This window comes from Cygnus atratus, chromosome 4 (genome assembly GCF_013377495.2).
Source record: "Cygnus atratus isolate AKBS03 ecotype Queensland, Australia chromosome 4, CAtr_DNAZoo_HiC_assembly, whole genome shotgun sequence".
NCBI lineage: Eukaryota > Metazoa > Chordata > Aves > Anseriformes > Anatidae > Cygnus > Cygnus atratus.
Genome location: NC_066365.1, coordinates 29856370 through 29875540, shown reverse-complemented (window position 1 = coordinate 29875540; position 19171 = coordinate 29856370). Strand labels below are relative to the sequence as shown.

General features: G+C 36.9%; 1 protein-coding gene across 3 annotated transcripts in view; it reads left to right on the top strand.

Annotated features, from left to right (window-relative positions):
• RAPGEF2 (Rap guanine nucleotide exchange factor 2) overlaps positions 1–19171 on the top strand; it is a 183401-nt gene that overhangs the window by 90391 nt on the left and 73839 nt on the right. For all 3 annotated transcript variants that reach the window (XM_035546916.2, XM_035546900.2, XM_035546907.2), the window contains exons 5-6: positions 3675–3750; positions 6195–6362. In XM_035546916.2, the coding sequence (XP_035402809.1) occupies positions 3675–3750; positions 6195–6362 (244 nt within the window). The remainder of the gene's footprint in view (positions 1–3674; positions 3751–6194; positions 6363–19171) is intronic.

Here is a 19171-nt window from a genome sequence, read left to right as displayed (position 1 = left end):
TTAACCTTAAGTTTCCTAATGAAATTAAATATTCATAGTCTTAGTTCACACTACAGTAAGGAAAGAAGTAAATTTGTCAAATCCGTAGTCCTTTGAAATCAGCTAATGAGGGCTTTCTACATTTTACTTCACCTAGCGAGTGTTCCTGTTGACTACCTAGATTTATCACCAAACATGCAGTCTAACTCATTTCATATGGTAAGTCTGGTCTAGCATCAAAATCTGGAGAGAACAGTACCTAGCAGCAGTTATTAAAACAGCCGCTATTGTGAAGATAATGTCAGCCCTTCCACAAGCTTTGTTTCCTGCTCTTTCTTTGCCATACCCAGCACCCCTCGAGCCGGCTGACGTGCAGATGCAGGGCAGTGACCGTCTTTGTGTGGCTCTGCCACTGAGCTGGCTGGATCTGCTTCTCACTTTCAAAGGGGTTCTTGACTGCAGAACCTATTAGTTTGGGCACAGAACCATGAAGATGTGCTTACCCACTTGGCTGCAGGCTGTTCAACCTGTGTAGGTCATGGTGGCTTCCTCCATGCAGTGGCTGGTTACTGCACCTGGGGGTTTCGAGCAAAGGAGCGTCACTGTTTGGTCTTTGATTTTTGTTTTTGTGCCAAGCTCTGACAAAATAACTTTGATAAAAACTTACTTTGATATCAGTCTTCTGAATTGAAACAGTGGGATTGGCAGTGCTCTAGTATCCCGGTAGGATCCAGTATCCTCGAAGTTGCATGTCATCGCACCTTTGTGTGACTATGTGTAGTTACCCAAGTGGGGCTCTGTAACAGGTAGCGTGCAATCACTGGGATGGATGTCCTGCCACAGACAGAGCTGGACACTCTTGGAGTGTATAAAGTAGTGGGCAGCCACAAGAGATTGATTCCTCCTTTTCACTGGTTACGTGAGTTCCAGACTGATAATGTGTTTTCAGTAGTAGGTTGAAAGTCATGGGGTTTAGCTAGTATGTTGTGTCTGGGGAGAGACCTGCAACACTTAAAATGTTCTCTGTCCTTTTTTTTGGCCTTAATTTACTTGTCTTCTTGCATGCAATACTTAATAAAATTTATGGTTTGTTTATAGCGTGAAGGGCTTTGTGGTCTTTGGTCAAAGGCAGTATGCATGTGCGGTGCACTGTGCTCTGACAAATGTGGTGTTGTAGGAATCTGAGCGAAACAGCAATGACGTGGTTATTTGTTGTGAGACTTAGTGTGCTTCTGGGAACAGAAATCTAGAGTTTTCTCTGCAGTAATTCAACGCGTGCTTTCTGTCTTAATATGTTGGTTACCTGTTACGTTGTGCTGAGGGTTAAAATCCAAACAAGTTGGGAAGAGTAGAACAGGATGTCCCAAAATGCTGCTTTTTCTTTCTACTGTTTTTGCTAAAGCCTGAAACTTTTGGATGGCAGCAGTGATTAGCAAAGTGCAGAAGTTTAAAGTTGATTCTTACAGACAGCAATAGGAGAAGAGGAAACTGTCGGGGGGGAAGTGTGTATGCATTTTCAGCTGAAATTGGTGTTTTCTGTAAGGCTAGAAAATGTGCTAGCAAAAAACAATGTAGTAGCGCGTTCTAGACTAAAACTAATGGCTGCAAGCAAAGAGGGAATGAGCATCTGCAAGGAAAAAAAGGGAATATTTCTGTGGTTTTAGTTAGAATATCAAAAAAGTGACTTCCTAATCTCCACTTTTATTTTACTTTTTATTCTGTTTTTCAATCATTGAGATGATTTACTTTCCCCTTTCTGTTCCCTCCTCCCTTCCCCCATGAGATTTTAAGGAAAAACTGTGCCTATGGATCAGGTTAATGACCAAGAAAATAAGTTTGTCACTTTTTCAATGGTCTAATGAATCAAGATAATGGCTTCATTTTCTGCTATCTTTAAAAGTAGCTGAAATTCTATAAAATTCAAGATGGCATTGTGGAGTAGAGCACCCTGTGTTTTGTTGGTGGACTGTAGAAGGAAGCATGTGTTTGCCTCTAGGAAAATATGCATTTTGTTGAGAGACTTCTTTATTGAGTGTTTCTTTTCAAGAGGCTTAGTATTCTGGAAATTTTTTTCTATTGTAGAAGTCCCATGTACCATTAAACACGATTATTATTTTGATGAATAAGCACAGCTGGCATTTCTTTTCAATATCTGACTGCCGCCTTTTTGAGTTATAAACGTGCTGTTGTCAAGAGATTAGCCTTTGGGGTAGTGAGTTAAATTGTTTGTTTCCACTAATCGCCAGACGGGACAGGAGAATAGATATAAACTGGTTAGACGTGCTCATCTGAATGGTATATGAGCTTCTTCCGTTTTGCTTATCGGGATATATATATATATATATATATTTAAAAGTTACTCACTGACAATTTAAGTGCGTCATTGTGCCTGTGCATTACGTAACTGGTTAAAATTCAAACTGTAAAATCTTTGAGTCTGGCTTGTAATAACTGCCTTCTGAAGTTCTTCAAACCCTTTTCCTATGTCTTTTATCCTTGCATTCTCATTTATTTTTGTATGAAAAAATGGGTACCCACACACACTTACCCAATGTGGAGAGGAGTATGGATATAGGAGAATATGGACAAACAAAGATGGCTTTTGAAAAGCCTGAGAAACCTTCAGAAGTTCAGTACGTACCAAATAGCTCGCTATCTGCCCTGAACGTAGGGGTGAGCTGAAACCATGCTCGGTGAGCTGCGCATGGGAAGGTTTCACATGCCTGCTGCAGTGCCGGGTTGAAGAAAGGGAGAGGCTAAGTGGTTAGGCTGGCTCTTAGGAAATTTCAGAGCAGGTTTGTAAGGGCAGTCTACAAGAGGAGCCCAGAATTACCACGTCGCCTATCATCTTGGCTGCAACAGGAGAGGTCTGAGCTAGCCAGGTGCAGAGGGATGGGGAAAAGCACACACTCCAGAAAAAAACTTCAGCTGGATATCTTTTCTTCCACCCTGACTGCACATCTAGCATAGGAGGGCTTGTATTTCACTGAATTATGTACTGGCTCTGTGCTGCACCTCTGCTGCTGCATTTCATGGATTCTTTGCGGTTGAGCCTGCAGAGAGAGAGACATTCGTTTAATAGAGGCAAGCACTTTGGAAGTAGAAACCAAAATAGCTATTTTATCTTATTGGAAGCAAAAACATTATTGTGCCTAATTATTGCAGTAAGGTGGGAATTTATAATGAAAGGCAGAACATACTTTTGCCCTCATTTATTCAATTTGGGAATACTCTTACATTCAGCATATTTATTTCATTAATTTATTTTGAGTAAAAAGGAACTATTTGAAGTTGATCAGTCTTTTTATTCGTGGTGTGCTAGTTAGCTTTCTTTGTAGAAATGCAGATGGCTTAGGTAACTTAATACTGTAATGCCAGAAGAAGACGCTAGACCAAACTCTCTAATGTAGTTCAGAATCATCCATGCATCCTAAGTACCCAGTACTTGACTGACACTTGCTTTAGTGCTAATGGAATTATTTAGCAGTTACTCTTAGTAAACTATGTAAATCAAAAATACACTGCTCATGGTGTCCGTGGGTAACAGTTGTGTAGGAGGACATGCACATGGAACTGCATTGTACAGAGGTATATATATTCTTTCTATGCTTTATCATTTGTTAAAATATAAATATGCCTATGGATTGCATTGCGGATCTGATTTCTGTTCTGATGGAGGTGTTTTTGTTCTTCAGTTTTGGCAAGCGTTCTGCAGGAAGCTTCAGGCGTGGCTGTGAATGCATTGTTCTAGAGCCATCTGAAATGATTGTGGTAAGAATATTTTTTATTCAGTTTCTTTCATTTTTTTTCAGAGTAGGATGTTATTTTACAGACCAGCTTTGGTAACACTTCAGTTTACAATAAAACTTGGAGTCTTTTGTTTTGCCACATGAGCTTTATAAATCTAAGATATCGTACATAACTTTCTTGCCTTTTCTTGCACATATACTTCAATGGAGTGATAAAAGCATCTTTTTTTTTTACTGTTGTTACGTTTACTTTTGCAGTTTTCTTGTAAAGCTGTGAAGTTTGTTTTTTGCTAGCAGAATAGTGGATTAGTTTTTTTTTGTTTTTAATGCTGCCTTACTCATTGGTAAGTGTAAATGCTTTAAAGTATTAAACTCTAGTTAGTTTAAGTAATTGTTTGACTGAATTAAATTTATTTTCAACTGTGAGGTTTTTAGGAAACAGTTTGAATATTTTAAAGTACTGCCAACTTCTCTACATGAGTTATTTTGTTAGTGGTGTCTGTCGTAGTCCAGTGGCAGAACAGCATCGTCCCTGAAGGCTCATGGGCTCATGAGTTTTTAGTCCTCGTTTGAGGGTCTATTATGTGAACAAATGCACAGTCAATGAGCTGAATGCTTTTTGCTCTGTTGCTGAAATAGTGATCATTTCACAGTACTGGTGTGACAACTACTAAGCCATATATAGATGTTAGTTCAAATATAGACTGTGACATTAAACATTTTCCTAAAAAGTGACAGTTTCTGTAAATCTTGGAGAAGCCCAGGAAGTTGTAGTATAGCTTTAGGCTTACAGAAGAGAGAAGTTACTTAATTTTAACTCTTAAAAAGTACTTTAACTTCCCTTCTTGTAAATGCAGGCATGATTTTGTAGGTTCTAAGCACTTTGATCTCACTTTAAACAGATAAAGGTGTTTGTATAATGGTAACTTTTTGTCACGTTTTGGTCATGTCTCTCCTTCCAATTCTACCTCAGAAAACTGTCTTATGAATTTAATTCAATCCAGTGAGAGACATGGAAGGCATGTGTGAGAAATGCAAATCGCTTTTTCCTTATCCCTAAAGCTGTCGGCAATTCTACTTTGTTTAGAAGTGGCTAAATTATTCAACAGCAGCCCGTTATTATCGCCCTGTACTGGCCCCCTGATTTACCTTGCCAGTTTGTGTAACTGGTATCTGACCACAGGTTCAGGAAATGTTGTATTGTCCCAGGCTTGTTCTCTGGAGGGGTACAACATAGTTGGTGTAGTTATGTGCATGTCTGACTGTCTTGTGCATTTCTACCTCGATAAGTTGTGAGGAAGAGGGATACAAAGAATGGGCATAGGGAAAGAAGCTGACTAAAGAGGAAGATAAAAGAAGGAAGCTTCTGTACAGACAGACAATGTTACCATCTCCCGGAAAACCAGAAACTGTATTTGTCCCCCCCCCCCCCATTGCTATGCTGAAAATTATGTTTAGTGACATGAGCTGACTAGTATGTGACGCTTCTGGTGGATTTGTTGCAATTTCTTGGGAGTTTTTGTCTATTTCTTTTCCGTATTGAAATATACAGAGGACCCTTGCTAGGTGCCTGAAACTCTTCTCTGCATCTTCAGAAATACTGTTTAACCCTGCAGAGTGGATCCGAACTGAAAAATGAGTTAACTGAATGAGTTAACTGAATGTATGGCCAGTGCTGATTTTTTTTCTCATTTCCCTGTTAGTGTAGAGTAAGGTTTCTGTTAGTAGGATGAACCCAGAAGAGACATTCACTTTCAGCCAAATTACTATAAAAAGATTGTTCTTCTCTTTCAGGAAAACCAGAATTCTCAGTTCAAAAATTTCCTTTACAGTGTGCTATTGTGTAGTAGCTTAGGACTATGCCTTTTGAAGAATCTGAAAATTAGAAGCCTAGCTTTATATTAGCATATACCTAATTGTTATTTTTATTCTTCCTGCTATTATTTTGAAATGATTTGGTTTTATGTAGATCCAATCTGTAGAAATCCTTTTTATATGCCCTCAAGGTATTGAAGTAAATAATAATAAACAATGCTGCCTACTGAAGAGCAAAGCCTTTGCTTTATGTTGGTTAGGAAAGATCTCAAGGGACAAAGATAAGTCAATAGGAAAACTACCAAGTGCTGTCCCATACAAGTTTTCTTTTCAAAAATGTATTGAGTGGTGAAGTGTTTATATCTGTGCAAGAGAAGAATTGAGGGGGGGGGGAGAAAACATTTTTTCCAAAAATGCTCATACTCAGTGCTTCTGTTTGTAGCAATACTTGCTTTTTTTTTGTTGTCCCTCTGGGCATTTGATTTTCTTTTTGTTTTAGTAATGGCTTCGCTCTTTGTGATGCAGAAAATGCAAGAAATTCACAGCTAACTGCCCTGTTTGTTTTTTTTTTTTTTAAATAGGATTTATTTCTAACATGGAGGAACAGTTTTATTTCTTGTGGGAAATGACACTTCCTTGCATCTATTATAGGTTGATTATATGGATGAAAATGAAGAATATTTTCAGCGCCAAGCTTCTCATAGGCAATCTCGAAGGAGATTTAGGAAAATCAACCAAAAAGGGGAGCGACAAACAATTATTGATACTGTTGATCCTTATCCTGTGGGGAAGCCACCTCTACCTAGAGGCTACCATACGGTAAGCTGCCTGTATTTCTTTCACAACAACATAAACAGTAAAACTACTGAAAATAAAAGTCAAAATGGCTAAATGTGCTGGTATTTTTAAAGATGTGTGTTTTTGCTGAGGAGTTTCCCCTTAAAATATTGTGAATTTGGCTCCATCAGCTTACATCTTAGTTCTGAGTTGAAAGTGGTTTTTTTGACTGTGAATGTCATGCATTATTTCTTAGTGTTCGAATCATTATTTGGAATTGTGAAAGAAACTGTTCTAATTTCCTTTTGATGATAGGTTTCAGCACAAACGGTGAATTGTGAACAGTGCTATTGGTCAGTTGGTGAAGCGCTCATTCATGTATATGATAACGGTTGTTCCCTGAAAAGGACTGTACTGCATTGCAGTAGGCCAAATTCTTGGATTAGTTCTGTTGTTTCTTCTTGGAATCCAGAACTTAAATGTCAAATTAACCTTTTATTGATGGTCTGCCTCAAGAGCCTTTTATATACATGGGTTTCAGTGAGCTACATAGTCTGCCCTTCATCAGGGAGATCACTTGGTCATTTTACTTGCTTTCTTTTATTTTGAGTAATCTTATACGTTGAAGGCTTGCAGGCTTTCTCTTGGGATCAAAATAATAATTAAATGTTACTTTACAAAATGTTTTGTTATATGGCTTTCAAATTGGGAAAAGCTCTCCTAGATTAATGTTTGGTATTGATTACAGATGTAAGCAAAGTACTGGAAAAGCTGTTTGTCTTTGACTTGCACTTGATTGCTTAAGCCCCCAAATCTGCAAGAACCATAAAGGCATGGGCATAAATAACTTTGTGCATATTTAATCTCAGTGAGTTCATTTGGCTCAGTTTTGCACAATGTAAGCCACATGCATATACATTTGCAGGATTAGAGCTTTAGTTTTTAAAATACCTTCTCTGATCCAATGCAGAGTTGTAGGCTTTTTCCATTTTTCCTTTATCCTTATTCCTTGATTTGTTTGCCAGTTCCCTGTATATTCAATGTGTGTCTGTAAGCGTGTAGATGTTTGATTACATCTCCTGTTAATTATACCGGCTTTTCCTCATGAGTTGAATGATTACGTCTTATGCCAACAATTTGTTTTTTGTTTATACAACAGCTTTTAATGCTTTAATTTTCAGTGCTGTTTTAATTGCTTCTAAATTTATTATGGATTGAGCCAGTTCACTTGGTTTGAAGATGAAACATTCTACTGATTTGTTTTTTGAAAAAATAAAAATGTGGAATTGTGCTTTGTAGGAGTTACAAGCACAGGAAGAATTTTTCTGTTGCTGTTAGATGTGTACAGAGCTTAGTAAGCCACTCTAGTGTGATTTTTATCGAATACGAAGGGTAATATTTAGATTACACACAGTGCCATTTGCATTAGTAGGTCCATGCCTGTTGTATAAATTTCACTTTAGGTATACATAATGAGTTTTTCCAAGTGTAACTTTAGTACTAAGAGCAAAAGCCCATTGTGTACCGTTTTGTTGTGTGAGTTCATAATGATTTTGTGTATGTGTTGGCAAATTCATTGCAAGAGGGATTTCATATTGAGTTGGAAGAGATTGCCAAATAAACTGTAAAATTTGTAATAATTACAGTCAAATGTTGCTTTAAAAATGTAATATGATGCGTATGACTCACTCTGCTTTTTTTCAAAGCAAATATTGAGTCAAATAAAACTCAAATGAGTTTTACACTGTAGTGAAGACTGTCTCCATGCTGGCCCATTCCTTTCTATTTTTACAGTATTTGGTGATCTTATATACATTGTTCTCCCATTTACTTCTATTGCCAATACCTTTTCTATTGCTTCAACCACACGTGTTAAAGACTGCATTGTCTTTTCTCCCTTCCTATTTCCTGTCCCTTGACCTTATATTTTTTAGTCTTAATTTCTTGAAAAATCAACTAAAGAAAGCGGATGTGTTGGAAACACGTAGGAATTCAAAGCACGCTGTAGAACAGATCTTGAGGTCTTGTCACCCATCTATCCATTGGTCAGCATCTGTCAAGGTCTCATCTTCAGTTCTACTTCTGAATAAACAAAGCAGCATTAAAAATGTAAATGTAGAGATATTGCGGTAAATAATGTCAAAGGGCAGACTGAAAATGGATGAATACAGTGGATTTGTGTTCAGATTCGCTCTTCATTGTGTATGGGTTCTGGTTTAGGTGTTAGATATGTGAGACTCAATACAGCTGCTTTGATGGCATTCTCAAAATCATCACTGAATGTGTAGTTTTCTTTTTTTTGTTTTATTTTCTAATCTTTAGTTACCATGTAGTATGAACTTTTTGTTGATTAAATTATTAATACTTTATTTCCAATAGTTTCTGAATGTTTTTCTTCAGAAAGTGTTTTCTGAGGAAAATTTTATGAAAATGTAGAGGGAAGTATTAAACTATCTTAAGTGGAAACGCATGGCTGTGCTTTTCAAGAAGTTAAATGCAGTGCTCTCGATTGTGGCATGGCTTTCTGCACATGAAGCCAACACGTAGGGGACTGCAGGCCCTCATTAACATAATTTTAACATTATCTTCATAGTGGTGGAATGTACTATGGCATGTCTGATAATGTTCATCTTTTCCTTTCCTCCTATATGGCATTCATTTCATTTTGGCTCACAGGAATGCACTAAACCTCAGGTATTGTAACTTACTGTGTATGGTCCACTAACAATGTACTTGTGGGTTTGCAGTGTGATGTGATGATGCTGATGCAGTGTTCCAACTAAAAGTGCCTCCTAGCCTTTGCTTTGACGCTGGAGCAATTTCACTATAATATTCTAAACGTGGAGTAAGTGTGGAGTTTGGTGACAGCACAGTGCCTCTTGCCTAGCCTGATTGACCTTTCTTCCTTGCTTTGCTGTCCTGTGATTTAGCAAAAACAGATTAATAAGCAAAGGGTATACATGAAATAGTTAATGATTGACAGACATTTTACTTATGTATTTCTCCTATGACATAGAGGACTTAATCCTTGATTTCTGATTCCAAAAATAAGGACCCTTGTAGTTGTTTTGTACCTTTGTCACTAGAACAGGGAAATGGAGTGTGACAATGTGAGCACAAAGATAAATGTGACATGTGCTTTTTTTTTTTTCTGGTGATGTGTACTGATCTGGTAAAAAGCAGTCAGATTTTATAGACTCCTACCGAAGTATAATGTGGCCATTATTTGAAAGGCTAAAGGACTGGGCACAGGCTTGCCAAGTTAGGGGAGGAAAGTGTGCCCAAGTGAATAAAGTATTTTGGAATGGTACCAAAACACGTAAAGTACAGTTTTGACTAACATCAGATCTCAAATGCAGTCAAAGAAATTTGAGGATCTGAATCCCATCTTTGGCACTTGAGTTGCATTTGTCAATGCCAAAATAAGTAAATACTAAGCATCCACCAAATCCAACATTTGATAAGAATGTGTCTTGTCAAGCTATTAAATGTCTCCACTGTTACGCATTGAGAAATTTCTTGTGATAAAAAGAACTGAAAACAAAACTGTTTTCTTTACCTCCAGAATTCTTCCCTTCCCTCAAATATCACTTTGGTCAAATTTTCTGGTATTTAATCAGGAAAGATATTTGCTTCAAAAGTTTCTTCCATATCACGTTGCTCAATTAATTCCTTTGAATGACTTCAGAGGGTTAGATTTCAATATGGTTCCAGTATCATAGGCATTTACTTCTGTGCTGAAACTTGTTGTTCAATAAGTACGGCACCTTCTGTGTAGGAACCCAGTTCCTTATTTTGAGATCAGCGTTCACCAGTTTTTCAGTGGAATACGAGTCCTTAAAACATTATGGCTAGTAGTGACAATGTGCTCATCAAGTTATGATATGAATTTAGAGTACTTCATAATGTTTTGATAACTTACCCTACTGCTTGAAGGACCATTTGAAATAACGAGATTTCTAGGGGGGAAATCTGAAAATTGAGATTTCTAGGGGAAAGAAAATACAAACTTCATAATGTATTGAAATAACATGGTGTCCTTTATGACATCATTTTTAGTTTGGTAAAATTTATTTGTTCTGATAAGTTTAGGCCGAGCTGTTTGTTGAGATTTTTTTGATAGAAAATAACTTTTTTGCTTGTTCTTATTGTATGTCAGAAACTGTTTTTATAACACCTCCTGACTTAGTAATAGGAATTGTATTTTAACTTTGAACGTGGATTGTCTTTTGCATGTATGTTTACCGAAGGCTGTTTAACCCTGTTTGACTTAGCCTTGGTTCTGAGGGACTTGACTGAAAAGGGGCTGGGCCTGATCTCCTGAGAAACTGTATCTTTCCTACTTTATGCTGATTTTTTTTTTTTAATTTAAGATAGCATGGTCAATTATAGGATGAATTTAAAACAGGGTGGACTTTTCTTGCAATATCTTATCAGCAGTAAGCTTTGTGGCTGCTCTGTGAAGACTTGGTCCTGCCACATCCGAGTGTTGCCAAGCTGGTGGTTTTAGGCCTAATGCATGACAGATTTAGTGTAAGATAATGAAGTTCATAAAAGAAAAAGAACTTTGTTCAAGATGAGATGCTGTTCTTTAGCGGTGTAGAGGTTGTGAGTAGTGATTTATAACTCCTTGGTTTGTGATAATCTGTCCCTCCTGTGCCTTTTGATATTTAAATTAGGCTGTGGGCTTCTGCAAGGCTGTGCTGTAGTCTTCACTTTGCTACGGGTAAAACATCAGAGCTGACCAGGGGACTTTCAGAGGGGTGCTGATAGGCCTGTAGATATAATGCTGAAGCACCAGTGAAGAGTCCTGAACAGAAACTGTAGCGTGTGGCTTTTCCTCTCTGAGAATCTGTGCAGGTTTGAATTAGTTACCAGATTTAGGAAAATTGCTGTGAGTGCAGCCTCAGCCAGGCTTGTTGAAGCTACAGAGGTTCCTGCACAAGGCCCCTCTACCTTCAGGAGGCTTTCTTGTCCCATTCAGCTTGAGAGTCACGGGGGGACATCTGGTTATCCCCTGTCCGGAGGAAAAGAGCATCGATACGTGACCATTGATAACCCTGTTTTTTTCCACCAGGTTACATGCGTGTTATAATTTTATCCTCTCAGGCTGTGCTGTGGAGCCACTCGTCCTGCCAATAACATTATGGGTAGACGAGTATTCTCCTTAAGGACTTTTTTGAATCGTCTGACTGAAAATTTGAATGAGGAGAGCTGGAGATGAAACCATGTCTGATGTGACAGTCTCATCTGTAGGCATGACTCCACTGAAAATAACTATGTGGTGTTTTTCAAGGCTTTTGGGGGCTTTAAGTATTAGAACTTCCTCATTTGAAAGTCAGGAGCAAATGAGCAAGTTGTAGGAACCTTGCTTCCTGCTAATAGCTTATCTTGTAATGAATAATTATTGGCAAACTCGCCTTTTTTCCTGATGATATTTGCGTTCACATCATCCAGTGAGAGTCTAAAAGTCCTGGACTGAAAGTCTATGTTCAGGTGTTTCTATTTTATGGAACAGAATTGCCATTTATTCCTGAAAAATTGCATTAAAAAAATTGGTAGTTTCATGTCATAGTTCTGTCTTTAGGAAGGATTTTTTAAAAAGTTTGACTTTAAACTTTTCTGTCTGAATGTGATGCAATAGCCTAGTTGTTTTCCTTATTTTATTTAGTATGTGTGGCTGATTCAAATGGCATGGAAGTCTGTAAGATGACGAGCAGTGTTTTCTTGTGGTTAATACAGTAGGTCCGAATTCGAAAGTGCTGATTCTATTGTTGTGACAAATGCCAATGTAATTTTGGGCAAGACTTGATGTTAAAAAACAGAATGTTACAATTACTTCTTTGTGTGTGTGTTTATTGTTTATATTGTATAATATACATTTTTGGTTCTTTTTCATGGACCATTTCAAATGATTATGAAATAACGTAATATGTGCTTGCTTCTCAACAATGTAGACTGTTATTGTGATATACCTTGCTATTATGTATTCTCGTTAGTGCATTGTATTCTATACAGTAAGTTGATGCTAATATATTAGTCTTAATAATATAGAATTTCAGTCATTGTAGTTTGAATCAGTTGGAACAGTTTCCAGATACCTTAACCACAAGACATTAGTTTAAAGGAATGCTGTTAATATTTCAAGGCTGTATATAGATGCAGCTTTTAATGTTCCTCACGATTTTTAGGATTATCTTGCACTTGTACTAGAAAAAGTTCACTTAATATTGAAAAAATCAACACAACACACACAAACGAGGAGCTGATCACTAAGCAAGGAGAGAGGAAGCAGTGAGGGTCATGTTATGTGGCATATGCAAAATGAAAGGAAAAAGTTCTCCTCACTTAAAGTGGTCTTTTTAATAGTAGATATCATAGCCACTTAGGGTAATTGGTTTCATGTTTCCATTGAGGAAAACTTTTGAAAGAATTCTTAGAGCCTTTAAGAAAGATTATTTGGAGTTTTTCAGCGTAGAGCAAGAGTACACTGGAGCAAGAACCAGACTTGTTCTGTTTGTGGTTTTGAAACATTCATTTCAGTAATGTAAGCAGAGAGAGAGTCAAACCATAATTGTACTCACACCTAAAATTACAGTTTATTACCTATAGAAGGAGGCATGATATGCAAGTATTGATTTAATTGCACGTTTGCACAAATAATACATGTATGCACAAATTAATTTGTATTGATAGAATCTTCAGTTTAAAATAACTTATTTTAAATAAATTCTATTTATCGCTCCTTAATGGAATGAAAAAGAAAGTCGCTAGCTGATTAATGCTCTCACATGTTATTGCCCTTTTACCAGGTGGGATATTTGTTCAGTTGCTTTTGTCGGCGTGCAAAATTCAGCATGGGATTTCAAATGATGCAACTCCTCTTGTTATTCCATGATGGTGGTACTCATGATTTGGAATGAGGTTAAAAGCTGTACGTCGCACTAGGAAGTAATACAAAATACTAATTGTGTACTTAGTCTGTATATGTAATATTTGAATACATGCAGTAATGCTAATTCCTGAAGTGTACGGTTGTATTATATATGAAAGGGTATTTTGAAGTGAGGCACATAAGAAAATATGAAAATTGTGGGGTAGTACCTGAAATACAAAATTCCTGAGAGAGTTTGGGCAGTGCCTGCTGACCTCTTTTGTACAAGGGTTGCATATTTCTTTATGGGAACATCCACAGATAATGCTAAATGACAATATGTAATTCCCATCCCTACATTCTGTATCTTGTGGCAAAACGCAGGCTCTTAGCCACACAGCTTGCTTCCTTCATCTGTGCTGTAAGGAACTGTTACTGTTTAAAGTACTTCATTATATTATGTGTTATTGTTAGTATATGAGCAACACATTCTATGTGGTGTAGCACCCAAAGTAAACCCAAATTGTTAGATCTTCCTCCTTTTAGAAATGCCTACTGGCAAACTAATGCAAAATTAATGACATGCAGTGTGTTATTTACTCAACTTGCAGCTTCTGTCAAAGGATGTCTATTTTTGTATATTACATCATCTCTGCTGCAGAACTCATGTATCCATTGGGATTTACTGTTCTTTCATTCCTTTTAGAAGAGCTTACATTGATATTGTAACTGGATTTGTAGTTGTGATTGGATTTGGAAATTCAAAGAGTACTGCACTTCAATTTATGTAATATTTTATGCAACTGAGGTGTCAGTAATTTTACTGACAGTTTCATTGTTTCAGATACATTACTGACACTGGGTCTTGTTTACAGCTTGTAGAGTCTGACAGTACTTTATGACCACACGCATGTGAAAGTTTGGTTAATAATAGCAATTTTCCAGTATAACGTGATTTTTTTCTGCTATTTCTGAGTTGTGATGTGCCTTTTTTGTTATACATAATACTGCTTTTCTGAGATGTCGGGTATAGGACTAAATGCGAGGTTTGTCATTAAAGCAGAAAGCTGTTCATGCAGCAGAAAAATAATTTTTTCATAACTCTTTCTTAAACTGATCATTGCATAATGTAACTAATTACACATACGGAATTTCTACCACTTAAACTTGATTAGAGTTGAGGAATATTTAAAAACAAAACAAGAAAAACCTATGTATTCTTCAATATTTCTAAATAGAATAGCTTAATTAGCATAACTTAGTTTTAGAAATTGCTGCATATAGAGTGCATATGGGGAAATGGGACCTACATATGCATCATATTTGTGTAATACCAATACAAATCCTTTCAATATTGGCATCTATCTGTAGATGAGCATCATGAGTAATGCTCCTAATGTGGATATTTGCTCACTAAAGCATAGAAGGAAACTGTCAGTTCGTTTTCCCAAGTACCTGAGCATATGTTATGTGATATGTGTTTTACATAGTGCCTTAAACATAAACTTACTACCGTTTGGTGTCAATCTGTCCACAAAAGGCTCTGTTTCTGAGAACTTGTAAAGGTGCTTTTGAATTTTATTTGAATCTTTTAAAATTATTATTTTGAGTGCATCCAAACTGGTAAAAGTAGTTTAGGTATCCTGAGCAACTAAGAAAGTATATATAGAATTGGAAAATGGGAAAGATGGATTGTTGCAAATCCAGCAGATGAGTTGTTCTTTCACTTTATATTTTGGATTTGCAAACGCTTTCTTAGACCACTGTCTGGCTCCTTACTGGTCTTGTCATTTTTCAGTTGCGGGAGGGGGGCAAGACTGTTTCTGCACATTTTGAAATATTGACATTATAGTCATGCTTAATGTCTCCACCAAATGTTGGAACCTATTCCAGCACATTCAGATGTGCCCCTTTCACCGTGAGTTTTGATGTGTATCAGATGAGTTCGAAAAGGAAGAAACTAAAGGCGATCCAAGAATTTAGTTATCAAACAGGAACTGTAAACTGCAGCTCCTGGCTGCTGGTTTGGTGACTTAAATCTTAAGCATTAAATTGTAGAAGTAAATTAGAATAGTGACAGTAAATTAGAAGTAAGTTGTGTATAGTGAGTTTAACGTAGCTTAGACTTTCATGCGTTTGAAGCTTTGTACAACTTGCAACATCGCTATATGGAAATAACGCTGAAATTCCTATTTGACAATGATTTTAAGATTAGAAAAAAAAAAAAGTTGTAATCCTTAAAATTAAACATTTAAGAGCTGGGTTAAAAACATGTCCAAAGAGTAAAGGCATTGAGCAAGGCCTAGGGAAGCCTCTTTAGGATTGTCTGTTGTGTCTGCTATGGTAGTTCAGTGGTGATGGGTTTCTTGGGGTGATGGAGAAGTGAGGTAGCTTGGTTTCTTTAGAAGCTGTATTTGTTTAAAGTGAAGGAAATATATTTGTGACAATGATAACCGGACATTCAACGTAATTGTTTCTAAGCTCCTAGCTGAGACTAAGCAGCTCGAGTTGCAGATACAAGGCTTCTCTCAAGTGCTGTCACAGCTGCTAATGAAGATGCAGCAATGTACATCACTCTTTCCAGGTAGCCTTAATCTTAAAATTTAAGCAAAGTTTTGTCTTGCCTAAAGGAGCTAGTTAGGAAGAAGGTGGAAGTGATCACATTATTTAAACATTAAAAAGTCTGAGGTAAAATCTTTGAAATCTGAAACTTTTTTTCTTTATTCAGTGGGTGTGTACATTAGTGCCCTGGCTAGTCCTTAACCTAGGTACGGTTAAGTGCTATTGTCCATGCTTGTATTTCCTCTTACTACGTGACAGCCCAGTTTAGGGCAGCTAACTCCTTAATAAAACGAGGTAGGCAGTTACCTTGAATTTGTTACAAGGTTTGTGTGTAAATTCTTTGTGTTTCCTTCACTGCAGTAGTAATGAGCTAATGTAGCCGTCCTCAGGTCACTGAGGAACTAAGGTGTTAGAAAAGAGCTTGAGCACTTTTTTTTTTTAAATTTCTGGAATTTACACATTTCTGGAATATTTTGTATAATGAAAAAAACTAAACAACTGTTGTTGCATTTTTTTAAAGGTCTAGGTAAAGTGTTAATATTATGTTGCAAGTTAGTAATGAATTTTGGGAGTTGGGCTTTATTCTGTAGCAGTTAGTCTTAATTATCTTTGAATTTTCAGATAGTGTAGTTTTGACGTACACCTGGAGCAGCTGGCAGTGTTATGTGTATTGTTGATATGGCTGGGATAAAAAATACACTGATTGTGCTCTTGCACTATTTTGCTTTATTTGTATATACATGTGTGTGTATGCACATGCTAAAATGTAAAATATCTTACATTTTCCCTTCATTCACTAAGTTATATTCCTCACCAGTGGTTCATTCCTCTCTTGAATGCTGTAATAAGAATACAAAGGCTTGCAGCTAACAGGTTTTAAAATCTGCAATGGTCTATGGGACAGAAAAGATGATCTTGAAAGTAAGCACACTGTCATGTCTTCTGATATTAATCTCCAGATACAAAACAATGTAGAATTATTATAATTGAATTATTGGAGAGACCCAACCTGGTAGGTGCACCTAATTTTATTTAGCACTTCTATATTAATGTAATTGATCTTAAAGTTGCGAGGGGAAAAATGTAGTCCGAAATTGGCAAAATAGGACCTCTATCAATTGATTGTAGTTGGCTCCCTGATTTAATTGGGGGGGGGGGGGGGGGGGGGGGGAGGGGAAGGATGTTTCATAGAAATTTATACTTAGGTCTCTGTTTGAAAGGTGTAATGTTTTTTAACTTTTTCTCTCTTAAAATAATTTGGCTCATTTCGACGATTATTTCTTAAAAATAAGGGACAGTTGACGTTGTATGGTGTTTGTTACTGATGTAAGTGAAAGATCTGGATAAATATTTTTATACAGTTGCTAGAGCACAGAGCTCTCAGGGTATGATAGTGCATGGTGTATATTACACAAGGGAGGATATGCAGGCACACGAGGAGAGTCATCCAAAAATAAAATGATCTTATGCTGCAAAACTGTGTTTTTTAGTGTTGATTTTAATTGGGAACCCCTGGAGTAGGGTCCAGGGAGATTCTCCCTGGATAAAACTGTGGCTGGAGACAAAAACAAAACTCATTTCCTTCTAACAGATAATTGAAGTGAATGGAAATCCTCTGTTACAGCACCTAGCCCTTTCAAAGTTCAACTTCCTTAAAATGCCAGCAATACGTAGTTAGTTACCTCAGGAGATGTCCAAAAACAGGAGGATGGACAGAAAGGACTTGACATCGCATATGGCAGCAAAAATGACACAACGACTTCCATTATTGGGGGATCTGGAAATCTAGCAGAAATGGATTTTTTTTTTGGCCGGTTCAGTATATGTTTGCACCTTGAGAACACAGTGATGAGAGTTTCAGATTTTCTTTTAAAGCTTCTAAGTAAATGCAAGGAAAAGTGTTAGAAAGCAGTTTGCTTAAAGGAAAAATAACCTTCTACTGGTTATTGGCAGGAATAACCTGCCAAAATCTCACAACGAGCAACAACAAAGAAACAAACAAAAAAACCCACCACAATAAACAGCTAGTATTTAGAGGAGATTGGGGAAAAAAAAATCTGGGTTTTGTTTGGTTTTAATCCATTAGTGTTTAATACCAGAACATTAAATAATTGTTCCCCTGCCCTGGTGGTCTCCGATGCATTGAATTCTGTGCCAGAAGAAGCATCACAGCAATTCGAACACGCCAGCTTGTTGTAAATAACTGTTACAGGACCCAATGGGGCTGGTAAAGAACATAATAGGCTAGAATTTGGGCAGTTAACTGACCTCAGAAAAATCCCTGAGGTTCGTTCTTACCTTTAATGACGCAGCGGTAGGATACATGTGAAAGAGGTATACAATTATCTGTCTTCAGTAAAGTTTTCTTGCACGGAGAACAGTATGAAATTTTGGGGGCACCCCACGTAAATGAACCTGTGTCCCTGGAATTCCTGCTGTGAAATTGGTATGGACACAATGATACGAGGTTTTTCTCGGATTTGTGTTTTTTTTTTTTTTTTTTTTTTTTTTCCACCGAGCTAGTAAGGAGATTTGTATCTCAGTAGTGAACCTCTGCCCGAGCAGGTATGGATGTCAAGGTATTTTAGACCTGAAAAAGGGGCCTTGCCAGCTGCGTGTCATCATTCTTGACCTTGGAAGTGTGTTTGCTTTTTTGTTTTCATGCTTTTTTTTCCACAGTTTAAAAGCAGAAGGCGCATTTTCTTGTTCTTTGATTTGATTAACGTTATTTTAAACTCTTACACCAAAGTGAGAAATTTTTGTGAACGGTGAGAAAAACTTCAACTGTACCATCAGACTACATTTTCCGCTCCTAAAGTACTGAAACAGTTAAGGAAACTAATCTGTAACAGTTCTGCCAATTGGAGTCATTAATACCTCAAATTTCAGTGTCTAATTCTTAGCATTAAAGAATGATAACGTGCTTTTAAAGCTGTGTTAACTGCATTAAACTTCAGGCTTATGTAACCAATAACCCTTTGCTTTATGAAAACAGGTAAATTAGTTAACCATCACATTATAAAGTGACTTTGCAAAGATGCACGATAAAAATATTTTCCATCTTACAAATAAGACTTAACACATGAGACCATAATGTTGTAGGAACACAAAATGTGTTCATTTTTCTTTTTTTTAAATATATATATATATATATATATATATACACACACAATTAAAGAGTAATTAAATATAGTGTCCAGAGAAAAGTTTCTCTGTGCTCTGTTACAGTGCTGGGCCTTGGCTCAAGTAGGCTTTGTAAGGTGATTTTTATGCTCTGAAAATGGGACACTGTGCCACGTTTGGGATGAGTATCCATCAGCTATGGTTTTTTTCCATGTCTGTTGTAACATAATTGTCACATGTCAGAAGAGACAATTTGATGGCAAGTATATTAAAAGAATTTTATAACTTGCGT